The 24342-nt window shown below is 38.6% G+C and overlaps 1 protein-coding gene across 3 annotated transcripts in view; it reads right to left on the reverse strand.

Moving 5' to 3' along the window:
* Positions 1 to 24342, reverse strand: part of LOC5569834 (putative gustatory receptor 2a) — a 121081-nt gene that overhangs the window by 54760 nt on the left and 41979 nt on the right. The window contains exon 1 of one of the 3 annotated variants that reach the window (XM_011495107.2): positions 5850 to 6525. The exons of the other annotated variants lie outside the window; for them this stretch is intronic. Coding sequence (XP_011493409.2) covers positions 5850 to 6493 — 644 coding nt within the window. The 5' untranslated portion in view covers positions 6494 to 6525. Of the gene's footprint in view, positions 1 to 5849; positions 6526 to 24342 lie in introns of those variants that run through there. 3 annotated transcript variants of the gene reach the window in all.

The raw sequence follows: 24342 nt of genomic DNA on the forward strand, positions 1-24342 counted from the left end.
GTTAGTACCACTCCAATCGTATTACGTCCCGTTTTTCGGTACTTCCTGGGTCTTTTCTGATCATTGTAGCCCGACTGCCCGACTGCGTTGCAAGTTGAAGCTATGCCCGATGCGAAGCGGTTGAAGGCGAAGGAGCTGACAAGGAGAAACGCCATCGAGGCGCTCAAGCGATTGGACCTGTTCCTTAGCAGCTACGACCCCGATCAACATCAGCATGAGCTGCCTCATCGTTTGGATCGTCTGGAGAAAATTTGGAACGCGTACGAAATTGTACAGGAAGAGTACGAAGAGATGGATGATTCCGATGAATTCATCCAGAGTAATTTAGCGATGCGTGGAAAAGTTGAAGAGTTGTATTTCCGTGTGAAGGCTGGTTTGGTATCTAAGGTACCCGCCCCGCAAGCTCCAGTTGCTGCTGCGCCACCTGCTCCAGCTGCTCAGTCGGCGCTTTCCAATGTCAAATTGCTGACGATTTCGCTGCCGGAATTTGACGGAGATTTCAACAATTGGCTGATGTTTCACGATACGTTCGTATCTATGATCCACTCATCAACGGAAATTTCCCACGTTCAAAAGTTCCATTACCTCCGGGCAGCTTTGAAAGGCGAAGCTGCCAGGTTGATCCAGTCCATCACGATTACCGCCAATAACTACGCCGTCGCTTGGAACTTGAAACTTGGTGAAGCGATATTCGAATAAGGCTATTCTCCGTAAAAAGCACATACGAGCCCTGTTGAAGCATCCCAAAATCCTGAACAACAATGTCGAAGCCCTGCATAAAATTGTGGATGAATTTCAACGGCACACGAAGGTCCTCGAGCAATTGGGCGAGCCAGTTGATCAGTTCAGCTCAATCCTCATCGAATTGCTGGAAGACAAGTTGGACGATGCATCACTCACTGCCTGGGAAGAGTCCATAGCTGCGGATGCTCATCCAACGTACGCCAATATGGTCGATTTCTTGCAGAAACGTGCCCGTACACTCGAAACCATTTCGATTAATCGCCCACAAATTCCCGCTTCTAAGCCGTCTGCCTATCTTTCTGCTCAAAAGAAGCCCAATCAGCCAAGATTGAGTACGAATGCGGCCACTGAAGTCCCGTCAAAATCCTTCCCAACCTGCCCTGCATGTGAGAAGTAGAAACATTCAATTTTCGATTGCTCTGTTTTCAACGGTCTAGACCCTAAAGGTCGAATGAAGGTGGTAACGGAGAAGAAGCTTTGCAGCAACTGTTTCCGGAGTGACCACTTTGCACGAAACTGCCGCTCGAAATACAATTGCAAGCACTGTTCAAGGCGTCATCATTCCATGATTCATCCTGGGTGCGAAAACCCTTTGCCTGGACCATCCAGCGTAGTGACAGCCGTTGTCGCAGTACCAACGCCCGAAGCCATTTCAACTGTCAAGTCATCCAACGCTAGCGTGCTCTTGACTACAGTGGTGCTCATAGTCGTCGACGTCTACGGCCAAGAGCACATCGCCCGTGCCCTGTTAGATACAGGATCGCAACCGAATGCAATGAGCGAGCGCTTATGTCAGTTGCTCCATCTTCCTCGACAAATCGTTAACGTCCCTATTGCAGGGGTTGATAATACTGTTACCAACGCCAAGCACGAAGTTAGAGCGGAAATCAGGTTCCGACCCAGACAACCAGAAGTCGCATAGCAGTATACGAACAAAATCGCTTATTTGTACAAACTGCATCACTCCCGCACTGCATGGTGGATGAAATCGTTTGATGGATGAGTTTCCTCACATAAAACGCTATTTTATGAGTTCATTTGTACATTCCATTTCGTCCCGTATACTTGTACAAAGTAAGTCGGATCAATCCGTAGCAGCTGTCAAATAAATGTTGTTATCATAAATTAAGTCGCATAAGAGTACATACAAATTCGCATGAAAATCTACACACTCGCATTGCATATTATGTTTCATCATATAAAATTTGCACGTATATCGCCTCAACTTTTGTACGCATAAGGCCTTTTCGCGACATCTTATACGTGAAACTTTGCAAATATAAGCATCGCATAACGTAAAAGGTGATTTGATTATACGCACATTCCGGTTGTCTGGGGAGTGGTCAACTTTTCTGAATCCCTTGAGTTCTTGGTATTGCGGAGAGTTACCAGTGATATTTCGTCCGCATCGTTTTCTGCAGCCCGGTGGGCGTTTCCCGAAAACCTACCTCTAGCCGATCCAGACTTCAACACCTGCAGGAAGGTTGATATGATCATAGGTGCTGCTCACTTCTATTCGTTTCTCAAAGAGGGACGATTACGCCTGCCCGAACAAGGTCCAATGCTCATCGAGACGGTCTTTGGATGAATTGTTGCGGGAAAATACGATAATCCAGCTGAACCGAGCAAATGTTCCGAAGTAACTTGCCATGTGGCAACGGTCGCTGTCGTAAACGCAACTTGAACGTTTTTGGAGCATAGAGGAGCTGCAGGGTTCGAATTATTCTGTTGATGAACAGAAATGCGAGGATTATTATAAAGAAACCGTTTCCCGTGACCCGACCGGTCGATACGCTGTACGAATGCCTAAACATCCTGAGCATGAGCGAATGTTAGGATCATCGAAAATGTCTGCAGTTAAAAGGCTGAATTGGTTAGAGCACAGATTGGCGAAGGATGAAAGTATGAGGACTCAGTACCATGATTTCCTTAGGGAATACATCTCTCTGGATCACATGACCCCCATTCAGGATGAAGAAGAGTGTGACTTGAAAGTTTATTATCTCCCACACCATCCCGTCATCAAGGAGTCTAGCTCCACTACAAAAGTGAGAGTGGTGTTTGATGGGTCTGCTAGAACTAGTTCCGGTTATTCCCTCAACGATTCCTTGCTCGTTGGACCAGTAGTGCAGGACGAACTATTGAGTCTTGTTCTCCGATTTCGGAAGTTCGCGATTGCGCTGTTGGCGGACATCGAGAAAATGTATCGCCAAGTCGCCAATGTATCGTCAGATCGTCCACTCCAGAGGATTTTATGGCGTTTTGACGCCTCAGAACCCATTCAAACTTTTGAGCTAGCCACTGTCACTTACGGCCTCGCCCCATCGTCCTTCTTCGCCACGCGGACACTGCTGCAGCTCGTCGAAGATGAAGGTAGCTCATTCCCCAAAGCAAGTACGGCCATAAAAAAGAACGTCTACGTGGATGATCTTATCTCAGGCCACAACAGCATCGGAGAAGCCATCGAGCTCCGCAAAGAGCTGGACACTTTGTTACTTAAGAGCGGATTTCGCTTCCGAAAGTGGTGCTCTAATTCACTTCCAGTTTTAGCTGGTCTACCGCCCGAGCTGCTCGGGACTCAGTCGTCTTTGATCCCGAAGAAAGCATTAAGACTCTCGAGATTCGTTGGGAACCCGAATCGGACGTTTTTCGCTTCGACGTTTCTGTCGTAATAAAGGAAGCACCGCCTACCAAACAAAACATCCTCTCCACGATCGCTCAACTTTACGACCCTCTCGGTTTAATTGCTCCCGTCGTCGTTCAGGCGAAAATGCTTATGCAGAATCTTTGGCTCCTGGCGCTGGATTGGGATGACGAAGTCTCCCCTGATCTACAGCACAAATGGGGACAATTTTGTGAACAACTGCCCGGCCTCTCCAAATTTCGCATTGAAAGATTTGCCTTCGCTTCTGGATTTCACTCTCCGGAGCTACACTGTTTTGCGGATGCATCTGAAGTCGCATACGGCGCATGTATATATGTTCGCTCCGTCGCTACTGATGGGCATGTGCAAGTAACTCTCCTGGCTTCGAAATCAAAAGTGGCTCCCCTGAAACCACTCAGTATACCGCGCCTTGAGCTGTGCGCAGCTCTCCTCGCTTCTCGTCTTTACGAAAAAATTGTTGGCTCGTTAGACATGGAATTTAGCGGAATTTTTTTCTGGTCCGATTCAACAATTGTCCTCCAATGGATGAAGGCACCCCCGCGAACGTAGAAGACGTTCGTAGCAAATCGGAATTGCTGAAATTCAAGCTACAACCGTCGGATCTCAATGGCAGCATGTTTCAGGAAAGGAAAATCCCGCAGTACCTTGTGGAAATACGGCCCCATCTGGCTGCGCCAAAATAAATCGACGTGGCCCTCGCAAACCGTCCCAGATAGCAAATTTAGCATTGAGGAATTAGCGTTGAAAAAGAATGTGATTCTAACTACTCAGCTTGTTCATCCCGATCCGTTGTTTGAGCGATTTTCTTCGTATAAAACGTTACTGAACGTAGTTGGGTTCTGTCTTCGTTTTTTACACAATTCCCGTTTCAAAACCAACGGAATTTTGGAAGCGTGCTCTCCGTTGCCGAATTGCAAAGCTCTAAGACTGCCTTGGTAAAGCTCGTCCAAGCAGAAGCATTTCCCGAAGAAATCCAGCGTTTGAAGAAAGGATTCATGGTATCAAGCAAATCATCTCTTCGTTTATTGAGCCCGTTCCTAGATGCCGAGGGAGTGATCCGTGTTGGTGGCCGGTTGCAGCTGACTGACACTCCCTACGATGTAAAGCACCAAATCGTCCTCCCAGGTTTTCATCCGTTCACCCGACTTCTCCATGGTGGCATTATGATGACCCTTTCCGTTGTCCGTGATGAATTTTGGCCATTGAATGGTCGCAAGACTGTTCGGAGTGCTATTCGGAGCTGTTACGAATGCAGTAGAGCGAATCCACGGCCTATTCAGCAACCGATCGGACAGCTGCCGATTGCGTTTTTGTATGCCTAAGCACAAAAGCCGTTCATCTCGAACTTGTCGGCGACTTGAGTACGTCCGCCTTCCTGATGGCTCTCGACCGTTTTGTATGGAGAAGGAACAAGCCGCAACATCTGTACTCCGACAACGGTACAAATTTCATCGGAGCAAAGAATGCTCTACACAAGGTGTACCAAATGTTACAGCCATTTCGACCAGTGGGATTCGAACCAACGACCCTCAGCATGGTCATGCTGAATAACTGCGCGTTTACCGCTACGGCTATCTGGGCCCCCGTTTAAAAGTCTATGCCATCATTAAAAATCATCAATATACAACTACTTATACTTGTATATCTTAAGCCTTGTATAACAAAACCCAAAAACATCGATACTTATCCGTTCAATGCCCTGTTTACTTAAATGAATGGTAAGGGGTTAGTGTCATATGTAAAACCATATAAAAATTCCTTATCAAAACATTACATTAAACATTAAAAATATTTATTCCAGAAAGTTTTTGAATAAACTAGAATGCTGTTGTACTCATTTTGTTACCAAAACTAGGATCTTGATGATACAAACGTTTCTTCAGAATATAACATTCCTCTAGGGGCCAGTATAGTAAGATATTCTTCTACTTAGAAGTGATAAATTAAACTCCATAAACTCATGTCGAATTCTAAGCCCAAACACCAAGGAGTTTCTGGAAGACATTAACTTGCATATAGTTAGGTATGATTGAAAACCAAAAAAAATAATAAAACGTTTAGGATACGAAAAAAGCACGATTTCTTGAAAAAAAATAAATAAAAATATTTCTTTACGATTAGATTCCAAAAGGCAAACCCTTATTTCATGATGTAAGATCCATGTTACAGTGTACCATAATATATTATTCTATTTAGACAATTCTCGGCTGCAAAATCAATTTATGAGAAATTAAAGATTTATTTTAAGACATTCAGAGTGGAAAGTTGTAAATCGATCAATCATGTTATCATTAATCCCGTGAAGATTGACATGTTAATGTTACTGTGCATCATCATCCTCATAAAGCATCTCAAAGTCATTTACCACCAGCGGAGCAACCAAACATTTCCATCCCTACATTAGCACGCCATTAAGCCGTCCCTACATCAGTCTACCTACCCCATCATCCGATTGAGCGCCGTAAATCGATCCCGGATCAGTAGCATCAGTAAGGTCGGTTGCGTCCACAGCTGTGCGTAGGAGCAGAAGCAGATGAACTTTGTGAATCTAATCGCAAATCCCACTGCGAAATTAAGCCGACGAATTTTCCACACTACAATGAACGCTGCCATGCTGACTGCCGGAACTACGAGTGCGGCCAATTGCAGAAACCGTCCGATTCTGCCCGTTCCGACGAACGAAAATGCAATCGATCTCCCACCGGAGCTCACTATCAGTTGGTTCGTTTCTTCCAGCCCTCGGAGCATTCGCTGGGTTTTGTCCATGATGAGGAAGGCAAACATCGGCACGGCAACGGCCATGATGTATTGGGTGATGTGAAAGATGTCCAGCATCCGTTGGATGATGACCGAACCGGTGTTCACTCGAATGATTTCCGACTCCAGGGAATGGCACACCAGAACGTAACCGTAGAAGGTCACCGCAACCAGGATGACCAGGACGTTCAGCAGCTTGTAGCGCAGGTGGGTTCGCTTTCCCGGATCCGTAATCAACGGATAGAGTCCGCAACATTTTAGGGCGGTCGTAATCCGGTGGTATGATTTAAAGATTTCACTTTTCGATTCGGCAGAATGGTCTGTCATGACTCACAGCTGAACCGCAACTGTCCGATTGGGCGGAGGAAAATTTATTTGGAGAGACAGTGTCGGGCGAATGTTTCTTTGTCTATTTGATTTGGCCAAACGGCGTGCGAGAGTGGGCGTCAATGTTTGCTGAATTGCGGGGATAAGGTGCGAAAATGAGGATGTGTTTTAACGTTTCGCAAATTCGGAAAAGTCGCAAAAATGGCAGTTGAAATTTGATAACTGATAGTTTTTGGGTAAATATCCTGCATTAGTTCCGGTTGGTCAGTAAGGTTTAACACCGACGATTTGAAAAATGGCGATTCTACATGTCCTCAAGTTTTCTCCAAATTGCATACGGTAACAGCTTTGTTTCAATAGGCTTATACTTATGAAAATTTTACCTGTGTTTATTTTTATCTTGAATAAACGCATTAAGTTTCAAAATTGTATGCGGGTTGGCAGGGAATAACGGTAATCGTCAATATTTCATGCAATCTTACAAATTTCACGAAATATTATCAGTACCGTAGCGTGCGGTTGGCCAGGTTGGCATCCGCCAAGGGCGCCAGACTTCAGGGGGCGCCAAAATGGGAATTTTAAGAAGATTATTATTCAGTAATGGGATTTTTTGATGATACATATTTAGTAAGGGCATTTTTGATATCATAGAATCTTGAAAAACAATTATAGACATAAACAAATTATAATATAAAAGCATAGTGATGAATGTCACGTCTCTTTTCCTATAGAATTTATTAGCTCTATGTATACATGGTAGACTAAAAATATTTCAGGAACGATTTCAACAAAACATTTTTTAAGCATTTAAGAAGGTGTTGACTGGTTTGTCAACAAAAAATCCTAAAGTACGGTCAATAAAAAATCAATCAACAATATCGAAAATAGTTCTCCACAGCAGTGGTAAATCAGCTTATTCACGATGTCTATGCTAAAGCATCCACGAAACTAATATGTACATTCTATCAACCGATACCTAGTGAAAATAGTAGGATTCCACAGAATTGTTGAAAGAATTCTCACACAACTTGGAACATAGTTTCCACGAAAAAAATAAAATAAATGATTAATCCATATCATATTAGAGTCCCAAGCAACACAGTTTGTTGCAACCCGACAATAAACATATGTCTTGAAAATAATCAGAGTTGAAAATCGTTGAAAATATGACTTACAGTTGCACTGAATTGCAACGCAAAAAGCGCAAAAGGCGGAGCCTGTTTGCAACATATTTATGTTTTAGAGAAAATGCATATTTGTTGCAAAATACTTAGAAGGAAAAAAATGAAAACAAAAATACAAACGAGAATTGAACTCCCGACTTCTAGATCATAAATCTTCTCTTCTACTCACTACTCTACCAGCTCTTCGAAAAACTACCTCACCAATGCTCTAAGCGACCACATTGCTTTGTTGCTTATTACTTAACTGCACCCTTCGGAATTCTTACTGGTCAAATATGGATACGCCCCACAGAGTTAAAGTTTTTGCAAAAACTTTCACGCAACATATGAGAAACACCATGTAAACAAACAAACTGTTCCTAGAACATGTTTTCGCTGCTACATGATACGTAAGGTGGAACTCTACTATACTGAAACTTGATTGAAACAAACAAAATTTTAGCTGTCAAACACGTAGTTTAGTGCAAGTTTCACGCAACTGGGATGAATCTTTTTGAGTTGTTGATATTAAAACGCAACTTGCCCTCAATGAAGTTGTGTTGCGGATGCTCTAAATGAAAGTATGTTGAAACATAACATTAAAATTGGCATTTTTCCAGAGTTGCATGAGTTTGTTTTAAAAGTTACAGAACACATCTTGATAAACTTGACTTCATTGATGCTTGCAGAGGACATTTGCAACAATCTCGCCATTTTAATAATGTTACACGAGGTAAAATGCAAGTTCATTGGAACGACAATGAAACCTTCTGAGCTTTTGATTAATATGCAACGGAACTAAAACTAGGTAAGCTACAGATGCTTTTATTGATACATTTATTGAAACCATTTTTGGGAAGCATTTCTTTGAAAGATAATTCGCGTGTTATTTGGAGTACTAGGCGGGTCCCGGACAGACTTTTAAGCAACATTATTTGGTATTATCTAATAATGATTTCACAGAACCTCAGACCAGATTTGTATAGAATCTAATCGAAAGTGTCGATTCAATCTTGTGCGCAATTATCAGAGAATCCCGAAAAGCATTATCAGTGATTTATATAATATTGAAAATAAAGCAAGAGTGAGAAACACTAGAATCGGATATATTTCGTAACAACAGAAATTTTCTTTTGTTCCTCCGAAAACAGTACTCTGATCTGACTGATAAACGGTTGAATCAGTACATAAGTTTCCATAACCCTGATTTTATTGATTGACAACATTTGCTATCAATTCTTTTTTGTCATTTTTTCAATGAGACTTCTAGAAGATATTTAGGAAAGAATTCTTAGAAACCTTTTTTTGATCTACTTGACTATTTCATGAGAACAAACTTCAACTTTTTTACACAAGTTTTTTGATTTCAAAGTATTGTATATTTTGGTTGCATTTGTTTTAAATAATTAGTTCATTGCCTAAACAACTCATTGCGCTAATACTCCTCTAATTCTTAAAAAGGACCCAAGGAAAACTATGTGAGAAGTTCTTGATTATTGAAAGAATTAATTGAGAAATTCTATGAAAATGTACTGCAATTGCTTCTCGTTTTTTAAGTCAACAAAATATGACTAGTAAATAGCAATAATGAAATTTATTGTTTTTTTCGAATGAATGTGCTATCAACATAAACTAAGTATGCTGTTTCGCTCAAAAACGGTAAATATTTCTTTGACAGAAATGGTCAAGAATTTTTTTACAGTAAGCTCCATTCGAAATTGCATACGTACTGCGATTAAAGAGAAATCATTTTCTTGACTATTTCCTGCGAAATAAAAAAATCCTACGCATTGAGATAGGCGATAACTTTTTTATTTCAGGTACATAGTCTTCATTATAGAGAAATAAATGAATCAGCTTTTCATTGAAATATTGCCAATAGCATATACAAGATGGACGCAATGTTCTGAGTAGTAAATCTAGTGAGTTTCTTCAAATTTTATCTCTGACCCAATTTTATTTGCATTTTTTTTCGAAATATTCAAGAACTTCGAGTAATTCAGACAGTCTATCATTAAAACAGATTTGAATCATTCTTGTACAAGTCTTACTAATGTAAACTAATGTTTAGGTATAACTTGAGCTTTATCATACTTTTTTAAATTTCCATAGATAACACAGCGTAACAAAAATGACATTTTTGAGTGTTTCAAGGATGAAATTATGTGACTCCAGTAGATTTGGGGTTGCTGAATCTGATGCCGTTTCCAGAAATGTTCCAGCACGTCACAATTTTTAGCTACAGTTCGCCAAAGTTTTATAAAACACTTGTTTTATTGTTATGTTTTTATGTTTACATATAATTCAAAGTATAATTTATCAATCTTTTATTTGATCGTATCCACACAGAAAGAAAAATCCATGTAAATTTCAGCGTAAAATCATGCACATAGAGGGAATGCCAGATAAATCGCAAATTTACATGACACATAGTGTAAAATTACATCAACATCATGTGAATTTATGCGAATCATCGTGTAACTGGTTGGAGCCCATGCTAGATTACACGATTAATAGCGGAAACTTATATGATTTTATTGTAATTTTACACGATGTGACGTGTAAATTGGCGACATATCTGGTATTCCCTTCATGTGCATGATTTTACGCTGAAATTTACATGGATTTTTCTTTCTGTGCCCCAACATGCTATTTTGCACATAAACTTTCATTTAAGATATAATTTGGTTGAAATTGCGCGATTACATTTAAATTCAACTGATTTTTTTAACATGTTTGCTGTCCCTATACAAAATTCTTTGTTTCTCTTATATGGGAAAATTCAAAACTTTTTTAAACCCTAAAAACATAACTTTTCCACATCGAAAGTATTATAAACTTAGTTGATAAGTATTGTTATACACATACAGTTTGAATTCTGTGGCAATTTAAGCAAATTAATTGCCTTACTAGCTGGCAAACTTGTATGCAAGTTGGCTAAAATAGTCAATTTTTGCATTTTCAACAGCCAATATCTCAACAACTAGACGTGCTATGATATTTTTGAAAATGGCAATGGATTCAGCAAACCTTTATTGAGTAATTTTCGATGCTTGAGACAAAAACGTGTTCCGCAGTGCAATTCTTGCAGGAAAGGCCCAAGAATCCTTGATTTTTTTTAATTTCATGTAAGCAAGAGCTTTGAATAAGGGGCGCTCAAATGGCGGTTCGCCAAGGGCGCCAAAGGGCTACGCTACGGCTCTGAATATTGTTTTTTTGTCTTCGTGTTCGTGTTGAAACTTGGAATACAGGATAAACAAAATATCATCAAAATGGCTTCAATATTTAACATAAATTTGAGCATTTTCTTAGGTCTTAGTGAATACAAGGTTCCAATGCTAGACAAACATCATAATCACTTGTACAAATGGCTCAAATTTTGTTTTCTCATTTTTATCGAACTCTATTTTGCATAGCATAGCATAGACTAACTAGACATGTCCAATGGTTGCAATACCGTGATTGATCAGAACTGGTAAGAATTGCACTTAGATCCAAATGTACATGAGATGAGAATTTCCGCTTACTCTTTAAGTGCACATTCAAACAGCTATCATAATATTGATTAATAGCGGTATGGTTTCTTTTTCCAACGTTTCGGTCCTTTCTATACTTTTTTCGAGGACGCTGAAATGCTTTCATTTGTTTAAATAGTTTAAGTACACTCTAAGATATTTCTACGACCTTTTTTACGACGGTTCTTCCAAGGACCACTTTTTTGCGACCGGAATTCAGATAAACGACCGTTTTTATAAATGATCAATATTTAAAAATGTATTAAAAATAGTGGGTCATGATGTTCAACAAAGTTGTTCAGTAGATTAAGGACTAACATGTAGTAATCATTGACATGCGTAATTCTTCCATCAGGCAGCGGTAGTGGGCATCGAAATTTAGTTTTTCTGAGATCTCAGGATTCTTATTATGTACTTAGATAGTAGCTGATACTCAACCGTTTTGTGATTATCGGAAACAAAAAATGATATTCATTCTAACCAGTTGACTTTTTTACATTTCGCTTCGAGAAGTTGTAATGTTTGTACGAAGTACACTAAAGACGCGTCAATATAATCTATTCCGTGTATCGGATCGTTCATTACCCGTATAGCAGAATATTGTTTAATTAATATGAACCTCATTGATAATCAATTTTCTAAAACTAACACTCTTCTGCTCCTGATAATCAAAAACACTAACGACATACGGGCATCGTTGTTTGTTTTTTTCATCTACTTTTGTGCCATCTTCATTGGTACACTCATATTGGTGATGGTGCGGTTACTTTGATGGAAGCATAAATGTCAGCGAATTGAGTATAGTGAGCATGATTTTTTTCGTCCCTGCCTCAACTTCTAAAGGCAGATCGTACTGAGTACTGAAAGACAGAACTGTGCTATCTATCTATAATACGTACGAAATATTCAACAACACCCCCATATTAATGAAATCCTATCGCCTATAACACCTCCCATCCATGTGTCTTATAAGAGACCTGACTGGTAATAAGCTAAATTTATTACAAACATTTCATTAGTGTTGCGAGCGTAAAAAAAATGATTGTGTTTCGCTGTTTCGAACGCAATATGTAACACAAAATACATACTTAAACTTTGTTCAAAATTCGACTTTTGAAACGTGCAGAAATTTGATAGATCGAGTTTTGTCGATTTCGCTTGAGTAGTGTTGCCAGCTACTAAAATATGTCAAACCCGTCATGAAAAACTGGATTACGGTTGAAGAGTTGCAAAGCATTATATTTTTCTAATCCTCTCAAGTTTTATGATATTGGTTCTTCTCAAATAGTGTTGCCAGCCACATGGACGTTTGTGCTTCAGTCGACTGTATGGCTTGCAACACTTCCTTCAACTGTGGTGAACATTCGGTATAGTTATCTCCAAAGTTTATTGGATTCTACATGTAAGGCCCCCATGTTAATGTCTCTCTTGATATTAATCGAGCAGTGTTGCCATGTATTATCAGAATATGAAAACAAAAATAGCCATTTATGGAACTTTGCCGAATATCTCGGATCAGTATTCCTGCATCTAGATGTTGCATTTTTCAAAAACATAATAATACCTTTCATTTTTTAAAGACCTGATGACGGTCGTAAAAGGAGAGCAGTTGCTGGTAAAAATGGTATCAGTACAAAGTGTTGACCTAGATCATGTTCCGTAGTCTGTCAACTGTAGTAAACAAGTTCATGGAAAGTTATCAAGCCGGCTTCGTTGATGGCCGATCGGCAACGGATCAGTATGTTTGAATCCCGCCGGGGACTACCACAAGGTGATGGATTTTCGTGCCTGTTGTTCAATATTACGCTGGAAGGTGTTATGTGGAGAGACGGGCTTAACAGCTAGGGTACGATTCTTATGAGATCTAGTCAATTTGTTTGCTTCGCGGATGATATGGACATTGTCGACCGAGCGCCTGAGGCAGAGAAAGTTGGACTGGTGGACGAATTACATGCTAGCTGGTGGAGCCGAACGCGACTAGGCTTGCTTAGGTAGCAGAGTTACGATAGACGGTAATACGTTCAAGGTGGCAGACAGCTGACAATAACGTTAGCCGTGAAATACGGAGGGGCATCATCAGTGGAAGTCGGGCCTAGGCAGCAAATGTACCATGTATGAAACGCTCATGAGGCCGTTAGTCCTCTACAGGTGTGAAACGTGGACGATGCTCGAGGAGGATCTGTAAGCACTTGAAATCGAATGTCCGAGCACTTCGAATATCCGATGGACGATCTTTAACGGTATGCAGGAAAACGATGTGTGGCGGTGAACCATAAGCACGCCCGACTCTACGGCGAATCCAATATCCAGAAGGTGGGCAAAGCTAGAAAGATACGATGGGCCGGGCATGTTGAAGGAGTGCCTCACAGTAACCTTGCGAAAAAGGTGTTCGCTTTGGATCTGGAACCAAACCAGAAAAAACATTAACCAAGCAAATGAAAAGAAAATGTTGCCATTTTGTCAATTAACAGCGAGTTGCTCTCATTTTAGCACAAATGGAATCAATAGAGTGCCTCAGTAGTTATCGAAGACTATTGATTTTTTTTTTTTTGAAATGTTTAAAACGTGTCTGAAATAACTTTTGTGAATAATGAATCCAAATTTACCAGCTCAGAAGAAACATAAAAATTATCCATCAGGGACCGGATCCTCGGAGCTGCCAAAAAAAAAAAAAGAAACTAAGGCCAACGCTGGTTTCATTTTCTAATTTAGTTTTCACATGACATCCGTAGTCGAAACTATGAAAATAAGTTGAATTGAAGTCAAATTTATTCTAATTATTGGGAAAAAAATTTACTTAAAAGGAAGTTGAGATGATTTCCAGTCTTTTTGACCCAATGACTTACAGGAATATTTCCAAAGCATTCACTGGTTTCACATTTTCAAAAATTCAAATAGTCCTCGAAAAACTAAACATCAAAACTATTTCATTCGAGCTAAAATGAATGATATCCGTTAGGAATTGAAAAAACGGTAGCAATTTGAACCTTTTCTATTTCCTGGGCGGAAATGGGTTAACTTGACATAATACTTTTATGCGACGAATATGGCAAATCACATTTTTTGTTTCATCCGTTGAACCTTAATGTCGTAAATGAATTAAGGTACCGTGGGGTAAGTCGATACAGAAAAATCAACAGTTAGCTTCATTGTTATGTACAGCTAACGTGAATAATGTAACTCAAACTTTTTTTCTGTGGATAACAAATAAAGGACTATTATACTTCAAATCGCCATTTACTCAGATTTTTCTGATTGTTATGTATTGAGTATGAGAGACTTGAAAAATTGCGCCAAATGATCCACTTGTCCCACCATGGTGGGGTAAGTGCATCACCATTAAAAAAAATCTGTTTTCGAAACAAATGTAGTGTGATTATGTTTAATAAGAATCATATAACCCTCGTTTTTGTTATTAGTGCTAGTAATATTACATTTTAATACTTTAACATCAAAAAGTATCTTTATTTAATCAAAATATAATAAAAAGTATGTATATATTAGCTCATACTAATTTGAACAAAAAAAAAATTCATTCTAAATAGAAAAATTTGGAGAAAATTCATCCATTTATACGCATAAGTTATACAGCAGTATTGTAAGATAATTCCTAACGATATTTTCAAAAAACACTCTTGGTTTAAAAATATTGGTTACATTTACTTTTGAATAACAAACTGAAATCGTTCTATTTTATTTATGAATATATGCGTATCATCTGTCTAGAACAATTTATATGGTCAAATAAGGTACGATACTATGCTTACGATTGGAAAATTAGTATATTTTGCTCTTATACAACTCAACTTAGATAAACCACGAAAAGTTTCGTGTGAATTTTGAAATTATTATTCTTTTTATATTTTTTTTTTTATACCAGAAAGGTTAAAAAAAACTTTTAGATGGATTAATTCAAATTTTCTATGGTCAATTTGACAAATTCAAGCTGGGCATGGAACAAAATAAAGGAAAACAACATTTGCAGATATTAAAGCTTAATAAAATTCACGTAAGCAGTCTGCCAATTAATGGTAATTATTCTTGATCCACTTACCCCACCCCATTAAAAAGTAGGGGTAAGTGTACTATGTCCAATATGTTTGTATTTATTTATAAAAATGACATATTTTTCATTGTGATTCATTCAATTAGAACTGAAATGCTCACCATGTGTCGAAAAAAAAAATAGAATTCGTTTTTAGACAGAGATACAATGGATTTTTGATTGATGGAAAACAATTTTCATATAAATTACTTTTTGCAGCTAACAAGTTTGCTTGTGTTAGTGTACGTGTAGTACCAGTTTTGCAATAGTGTCAGTGTGGGCCTAAAATTATAACCTAAAACGAAGCAATGGTGTGAAAACATTCAACATATTCAAGTATTTATGCTTTAAATTGACAAATGATCCACTTACCCCACTGATACACTCCCCCACTGTACCGTATTTACGCTTTTCAGTATGGCTGCTACGAAACCTTAAAAATTAGTTTTAAAGAAGATTGCAGAAGTTTCAAGGAGTTATCGGGCCTGCCATGGGCTACCAAGGAGTTTACAAGAAAGTTTTCAGAGGTTCTTAACCTTCCAGTCGTCGCGTGATTGACCACCGTCAGAACCACCACGCTGCTGTTGTGATGTAAAAGCGAGTTTTTTTCACCAGTGCTGTACAAAATACAACAGCGCGACGACTGAAGTGTTAAGGGGTATTCAGTGGTTCTCAAGAGGGTCAAAGAAATGTGCATTGTCCAAGTGTGTTACAACGTATCTCTGAAGGTTTTTGAAAGTACCTCAATGAAGAATCCGCTTGAGATCCAAACAATATTTATTGAGATCTCTTGGAAATCTCTGCCTATTTTTTGAATTTTCTTGCCCGTTGGGAGACTCTAAAAATCATTTTGGGATCGCCCTTTGGAATTATTAGTAACATATGAAATACATGAAAACTTCTGAAAAAAGTTTTATTCGAGGATTCGAAGATTCTTCTCATATTTGGCCCGTACACTATTCTACAAAGCAAAGTTAAAACATATCGAGTTTTTGATTTTGTTTCGAACTAATATTTTAGCTCGTTAATTATTTCAATGGTGTTTTTTTTTTCAAATCTTAAATTTTTGATTTTGTTAATGATTCAAATTCTTGATCCAAAATTCAGGAAATTTAGCAGTGTTGTCGCATTATTATGACTTGAGATGATTCATTCGAGGTCCATAATGGAAGAAAAAACTAGTTATAAATATAAGATCATTATTATTGAGATTATAACAACAATGTTTTTGCTATAACTTTCTTCAACTTTCAATGAATGCGGCTAAACCAAAACTCATTGCCAAAAGGCTGGTTTTATTTTCGAACATAATTTTGCTGAATTATAGGCTAAAACTTTCACAGAATCATGCAAATAAATTTCACCAACACCTGGACGTGATTCACGCAGAATCCTTGGCAGGATTATGAAAAACAACAAGAAAGGCTTTTCACAAAATCTTGAACTAGATTATGGAAAATTTTTGGATGCGACTTTTACGGATAACATGGGCAAGATTCGAACAGAATCTTCAACAGGATTCCAGAGGCTTCAGGCCAGGATTTTCAAAGAATTCAATACACAATTTTCTTAAATCCTAGATACAGTTATGATGGTTCCGGGTCATTTGGCCGAACGCCATTTGGCCGAAAGGGTCATTTGGCCGAATTATTCTTTTGACTTTTGACAACGGAGAAAGAGTTAGCTTCTTTGACGTGAGTGTACACCGAGTCACTTGATTTACGGCTTCACGCAAACAACGGTGCAGGGTTCAGTTCACACGTTGCAATCTTAATTTTGGAAGAGTAACATCTCCAACAACCCTTGTGCTGTTTTGAATAAGTCTCTGTGAACGTCTATAACACGTTCTTAATGCCTTAATTCCAAAAAATATGAAAGAACAGCTTTTGGTAAAAAGAAGGAAAAATCTCATATGAAAATATAAGCAAGGGTAATGCAAATAACCATTATATTAGTACAACTACGAAGAACTGCCGATGATTTAAAGAAGGTAAAATCCCTAAATTATTGCCAATAATTATGGGCAATACGTTGCTTTTGAAAGAACAGCCTTTTGTCAAAAGAATATAAACACTTCTATGAAAACATTAGCCAATGTATTGCAAATAATCTTTAGATCGGTATAACCACAAAGAACTGCCGTATAGGTATAATTCTCAATCAAAATGTAAGCGAAATTATTGCCAATAGTAATGAAACCAGTAGAACTCGAAAGAAGAGCCTATTTCTAAGAGAAGGAAAAATTTCGGATGAAATAATTGAAAATCATCTTAAACTTCAGGACACCGTTGATAACCCAGAAACGAACCAATCATCAGCTTAGAGTCTTGAAACGGTGTGAAGTTCGCAACTTCGTCCTGAATTAACAAGTCATTTTTTTTCACTCTTAACAAAAATGACGACCTATCCTATTACAGTTATGGGGCCACTCTACAGAATCTTACACATCAGTGTTGAAGCCATTGGATTATTTTTTGTTCGTAATTCGGCCAAACGGCATTCGGCCAAATGACCCGTTCGGCCAGATGGCATTCGGCCAAATGGCGTTCGGCCAAATGGCCGGACATCGTTATGATATAACCCTTTTGTAAGATTTTAACAGAATTTTCAGCAAATTTAAATTGCTGCTAAACTTTTTTCTTGAATTATTCTCACAGGGTCCGACATTTCTGGAATAGATTCATCTAAATATTTTGGACTTGATTATTACATTATTTTAAAAGTGTCTCTAATACCATCATGATACATCATGATGTTTAGCAGCAATGATCTGCTTCTAGATTTTTTCAAATTTAATTTTCTTCGTTCACTGATTTTTGTCAGATTTCATGAACTTCATTTACAGACTTCTGTTATTCTTCTTGCGAATATTTGTGCTTCAAAATGTGGCCCACCACACACAACTGTTTCTGCGATTTGGCCCGCGTTCTAAAATGGTTGGACAGGCCTGTACTACAGTCACATTTATTCAAAAGAGCTCTTGTAGAGTTTTTGGTCTATGTTTTAGGGTGCTGATGATGACATGTCTGTCCGTGAACTTTTTCATGATATAGTGAGATATTATTTCTCGTTACTTTTTTATTGATCAAAACGTAATACGACAAGAAATAGGTGCATGATAGATTGAGAATTTTTTTCGAGGAGGAAACACCTAGATACAAAATATGCATACAAACAAAACCATTCACTTACCTAAAAGCGTTGTTCAGTGCCTGGAATCGCGCAACCAGCAGGATCACCTGTACAATTGGAACAACTATAGTCAACATGAAAGCAAAACCGCAGATAAAATGAAACAATATTCGTGCTTTGACGATCCCGAGCTTAGCGAAGACAGTCACATGAACGGTTTCGTAGGATCCGCAAATAATAAAAGTCATAATGAAATGACACGCAATGCCGACAATCATCAGGGAGTGAACTTTTCCATGATCAATACGAGTTCGAAGCTTTTCCTGCAGCAGTTGATCCATACGGTTCAGCTTTTGCAACACTTGGAGGTTGGTGTTTCGATAGGCAAATGCACAGACTATGGAAATGATGATTGCAGAGTAGAAAAGTACGGTGAAAAAAATTTCAGCTCGACCAAGGATCACGGAGCTGTATTTTCGGGTGTAACTGTCCCTCATGACGTAAGTGATGATGGCGTAAACGTACAAACTGCCAAAACATATTGAATACAGGAAAGAGCGCCAGAATGTGACGCCTTTGAGAATTGTGGTGCGATGGTCAAAGATCGGAATGAAGCCAAACACCTTCAACACGATAATCAACGGACGAATCGATTGGAATACGTTGTCAATTTGAAACCAGTACATTTCTGAGCCGAGGGAGACCTTGTCTGTGTGATAGTTTGAGCCTAACTAAAATTTTGATTCTGATGAGTTGGATGAAATCGATTACGACAGAAAAAAAAAACATATTTGCTTCCAATGCAAATAATTGGGAGTGGCTATCAAAAATCAGATAGTTTCGAATTACCTCATTAGTTGAGTCATGGTTAGGACTTTGCTATCAAAGCCACTAGAACAATTTTATTGCTTATACAACCACTCATCTCTCGGCAGGTGTCGTAAAATTCGTAACCTTAAGAAAATTATGAGAATTCAAATTAGACAGTTGACAGTCCTTAATAAAAGTTAAAGACTTCTCACAAAATATTTTGACAAAATAAAGATTTATGAGGAATATGGTAGAGCTCAAGATCAATATATGAATTTAATGTCGAGTTCATTAAGATTATTAATTGAGATGTTGTTAAGATTTTTGAATATATAGAATATTTGAATAAAATGGACAGATGGAGGATCACTGCTCATAAATACTGAACCCAAAACACTATTATGTGCCAAATCTTTACTTTTTTGAATCCGATTACACCACGAGGATGACCGTGCAACAACCCTTTTCCTCCTCTCCTCAGCGCGATTCTTCGTGGAAATTTTGCCAACAACTCCCTCTCCCCCTAATTTTAGTAGAACATATCAGACATTTATCAAACAACCAATAGTGCACCATACATACCTGACAATTCGATTAAGCGCCACATATCGAGACCACACCAGCAACAGTACAACGGTCGATTGCAACCAAACTTGAACATATCCACAAGAATACAGGAATCGGCTAAACACGTAGAATACTCCCAATCCATCTACGAGACCTCTGTAGTGTACCATGTACTTGTTCATAACCATCGACCCAATCAAAGGGCTCACAATTGATACTATCAAAACCATTCGCAATCTTCCACGTGAGCCAACTGTACCGAAAGGTGCTTGATTCAAAGGGTCCATGCGACAAATTATCTCACTAGCTTGATCGAGTTTCACCAACATCCGATGCGAGTGCTCCAAGCAATTGTACGCGAAGAAGGACACCACAATGGACATGACATACCGAGCCACGTAGAAGGCATACAACATTTGCTGAACAATAACCGAACCAGTACTGTAGCGCGTGAAATCGTTGCCCAAAAGGAAGTGAATCATCAGTAAACCGTGGAAGCAGCCAATGAAGGTCAAACTAATCAGATTTATCAGTCGGTAATGCAGTTGACTTTGACGCTTCGGATTCGTCAACGGTGGATGCAAACCAACGCATTTCAGCAGAACTATTACGCTGCTGTAGGTCTCGAATACGGTTACTTTAGCTGAGGACATTATGGGCAAGGCACTGAGTCAATGAATATTCAACCGGATGTATGACGACCTCAGAGAAGACTGACACGGGTGGTTTTGTGGAGGACAGTTTTCGGGTTCATCGTTTGAGCAAACAAGGATGGCTATCAAATTTTGTGGCACACCCTCGAAGCTATGCTAGGGTGGGTATAGAAGTTTGTCAGCAACTTCCTTGGATTACTGCACGGCGATATATTCTGAAAACTGACAGCTATTTGTCGACGTCAATCCTATTCACCTCGAACAAATTTACGAAAAAATTGATCTAGTGGTCCGGAAGGTATATATACCATATATGATACGATAGGAGTGACGTCACATGTTTACAATCAAACTTGATATTTACATCAGTAAAGAGCCTGCCTTATCAATTTTTATGCCATGGATTACAGTGGTGAATCGATTTCCGCAACAAAAAAATCAAATTTAACTGTGTATTACTTTTGAATATTTAATAATAATCAATACATGCTCGGACAAAAAATGAACGAAACTCTGGATTCACTACTTCCTTCCAAAAAAGTGGGTTTTAAAACTGTCACTACACGTGGCAAGAATGGAAGAAAGGACGTTTCCCCGGAATGCGAACTTTCTTCCAAGGGTGAAATGAATAATTGTATCGAAATGAGCAATCAGTTCGATGCTCTAGACAAATTTTCCGAACACCAAATCGAAGCAGCCTCTAGCACAGGCTCTTTGATTCAAGTGAGGAAGCAAAGAGTGCCGCCTATCGTGGTCAGTTGTTCCGAATTTGCGGGATTTAGGCAGGAGATCTTGAACTCCATTAGGGGAATCAAGGTTTCCTTCCAAATCGCAAAGAAAGGAGACTGTCGCGTTTTGCCGGAAACTCTTAAAGATCGTGAGCTTCTTCTCAAACATCTTGAAGAGAAGAAGCACAAATTTTTTACTTATGACGACAAAACTGAACGTTTGTTCAAAGTTGTCTTGAAAGGTCTCTCAAGTGACTTTAAATCACCTGAAGAGATCAAAAATGGAATAAATGATTTACTTGGATTTTCCCCAGTCCAAGTAATCATTATGAAAAAGAGAACCCAATCTGGCATTGTTCGGAAAGGGCTTTCTCAAGAATTTTATTTAGTTCACTTCAACAAAACAGAACTAAATAATATTAAAGCTTTAGAAAAAGCAAAACTTTTGTTTGATGTCCGTGTGACATGGGAACATTTCCAGAAACCTGGAGGAAATTACCAGAACCCCACTCAGTGCCGTCGGTGCCAAAAGTGGGGTCATGGTACAAAAAATTGTCGCATGGATGCTAAATGCATGATTTGCGGAGGTTCTTCTCACGCCAAAGACGTCTGTCCAGTGAAGGAAGATACCACCAAATTCATATGTTGTAATTGCGGGGCTAACCATAAGTCCAATTTTTGGAATTGTCCTTCACGCAAAAAGGTCATTGAGGCTCGTGCCAGGCAGATGAAAGATAATATCCGTTACGATAACGGTCGTTTCCGGAATTTGCCTGGTAGAGTATCGAACAATGCTCATTTTTCAGTTAACGATCGCTTGATCATGAATCATACCCATCAGGAAGATCATAATCATGCTCATTCACAAACTAATTTCAATCCGTCGGGTAGCCGTTCGAATCTTTCAATTTCGAATGTATCTACCCACGGTAAATCCTTTGCCGATATCGTAGCAGGAAATTCGAACTCCTCCCCTGTTCGATCCATGGGTACCCATTCTACTTGTTTCAAATCAAATGGAAAAAAACCCTACCGCCACAGGTAACTCCGCTTCTTCGTCTACCGGAAATTCCAATGGGAAATCACATGACATGTCTGCCTCTGATTTTAATTTTCTAACTGAACAATTGAATCTAATGATTGATGCAATGTTCAAAGCCACCACTATGACTGAAGCAGTCCAAGTAGGTGTAAAATTTACTAATCAAATTGTTATTGGATTACGTTTTTCTAATGGATCCAAATAATAATTTAAATATTTTAAATTGGAATGCTCGTTCCCTGAATGGTAAAGAGGACGAGCTGTTTAATTTTCTTACGGTTAATAACGTGCATATAGCAGTTATTACCGAAACGTATTTGAAACCTGGATCTAAACTCAAAAGAGATCCTAACTTTTTTGTTTATCGTTATGATCGACTTGATGGTGCATGTGGGGGAGTTGCAATCATCATTCATAGGCGTATAAAACATCAACTGTTTTCGTCATTTGAAACTAAAGTTTTTGAAACTTTAGGTGTTTCTGTTGAAACACAGTTTGGTAAATATACTTTCATAGCTGCCTATTTGCCTTTTCAATGCTCTGGCCAGCAAGTTAATTTGCTCCAAACTGACTTGCGTAAATTGACTCACAATAAGTCAAAATTTTTTGTCATTGGTGACTTTAATGCCAAACATCGGTCATGGAATAATTTTCAAAGTAATTCCAACGGTAGAATTTTATTTGATGAGTGCTCTTCAGAATATTTCTCAATTCAATACCCTGATAGCCCCACATGTTTTTCCTCTTCTAGAAATCAATCTACGATTGATTTGGTCTTAACCGACTCTAGTCATCTTTGTAGACAACTGATTAATCATGCTGATTTTGATTCTGATCATGTCCCTGTTACATTTCAAATATCCCAAGAAGCGATTCTCAATCCTATCAGCTCCACTTTCAATTATTTACGAGCCGACTGGAATATATATAAAACGTATGTTGACTCCAATCTTGATGTTAACATTTCTTTAGAAACTAAACTTGATATTGACAATGCTCTTGAAACTTTAACAAATTCCATTGTTGAAGCCAGGAGCATTGCAATTCCAAAATGTGAAGTAAAATTTGAATCCGTGATTATAGACGATGATCCTAAACTCTTGATCCGTCTTAAAAACGTGAGGAGAAGGCAATTTCAACGCACTCGTGATCCTGCTATGAAAATTATATGGCAGGATTTGCAGAAAGAAATCAAGAAACGTTTTGCTCAATTAAGAAACAAAAATTTTGAAAATAAAATTTCTCAATTGGACCCTGGCTCTAAGCCCTTTTGGAAATTATCTAAAATCTTGAAAAAACCTCAGAAGCCAATACCGGCATTGAAAGAGGAAAACAAATTATTACTAACTAATTGCGAAAAAGCTCAAAAACTTGCTATGCAGTTTGAAAGTGCGCACAATTTTAATTTAGGACTTACTAGTCCAATTGAAAATGAAGTTACTCAGGAGTTCGAAAATATTCTCAATCAAGAGAACGTTTTCGAAAATGCCTGGGAGACTGATTTGGAAGAAGTGAGAACTATTATTAAAAAAATCAAAAACATGAAAGCTCCTGGCGATGATGGTATTTTCTACATCCTCATCAAGAAACTTCCAGAAAGTAGCTTATCATTTCTAGTTGATATATTTAACAAATGTTTTCAATTAGCATATTTTCCTGACAAATGGAAAAATGCTAAGGTTGTTCCAATTTTAAAACCAGACAAAAATCCTGCAGAAGCTTCTAGCTATCGTCCAATCAGCTTGCTTGCCCACATCAACGAAAATTCAATTTTTGCCAATGAACAGTTCGGATTCCGCCATGGACATTCGACCACTCATCAACTTTTACGTGTAACAAATTTGATCCGTTCCAACAAATCTGAAGGCTATTCTACTGGTCTTGCTCTTCTCGACATAGAAAAAGCATTCGACAGTGTTTGGCATGAAGGTTTGATTGTAAAATTAAAAAACTTTAATTTTCCAACATACATTGTTAGAATAATTCAAAGTTATCTGTCAAATCGTACACTTCAGGTTAATTATCAGAACTCCAGATCTGAAAGACTTCCTGTAAGAGCTGGTGTTCCTCAAGGCAGCATTTTGGGACCAATATTATACAATATTTTCACATCTGACTTACCTGAGCTACCTCAGGGATGTCAAAAATCTTTGTTTGCGGATGACACAGGCCTCTCCGCCAAAGGACGAAGCCT

The sequence above is a fragment of the Aedes aegypti genome, chromosome 3 (assembly GCF_002204515.2).
Source record: "Aedes aegypti strain LVP_AGWG chromosome 3, AaegL5.0 Primary Assembly, whole genome shotgun sequence".
NCBI classification, from domain to species: domain Eukaryota; kingdom Metazoa; phylum Arthropoda; class Insecta; order Diptera; family Culicidae; genus Aedes; species Aedes aegypti.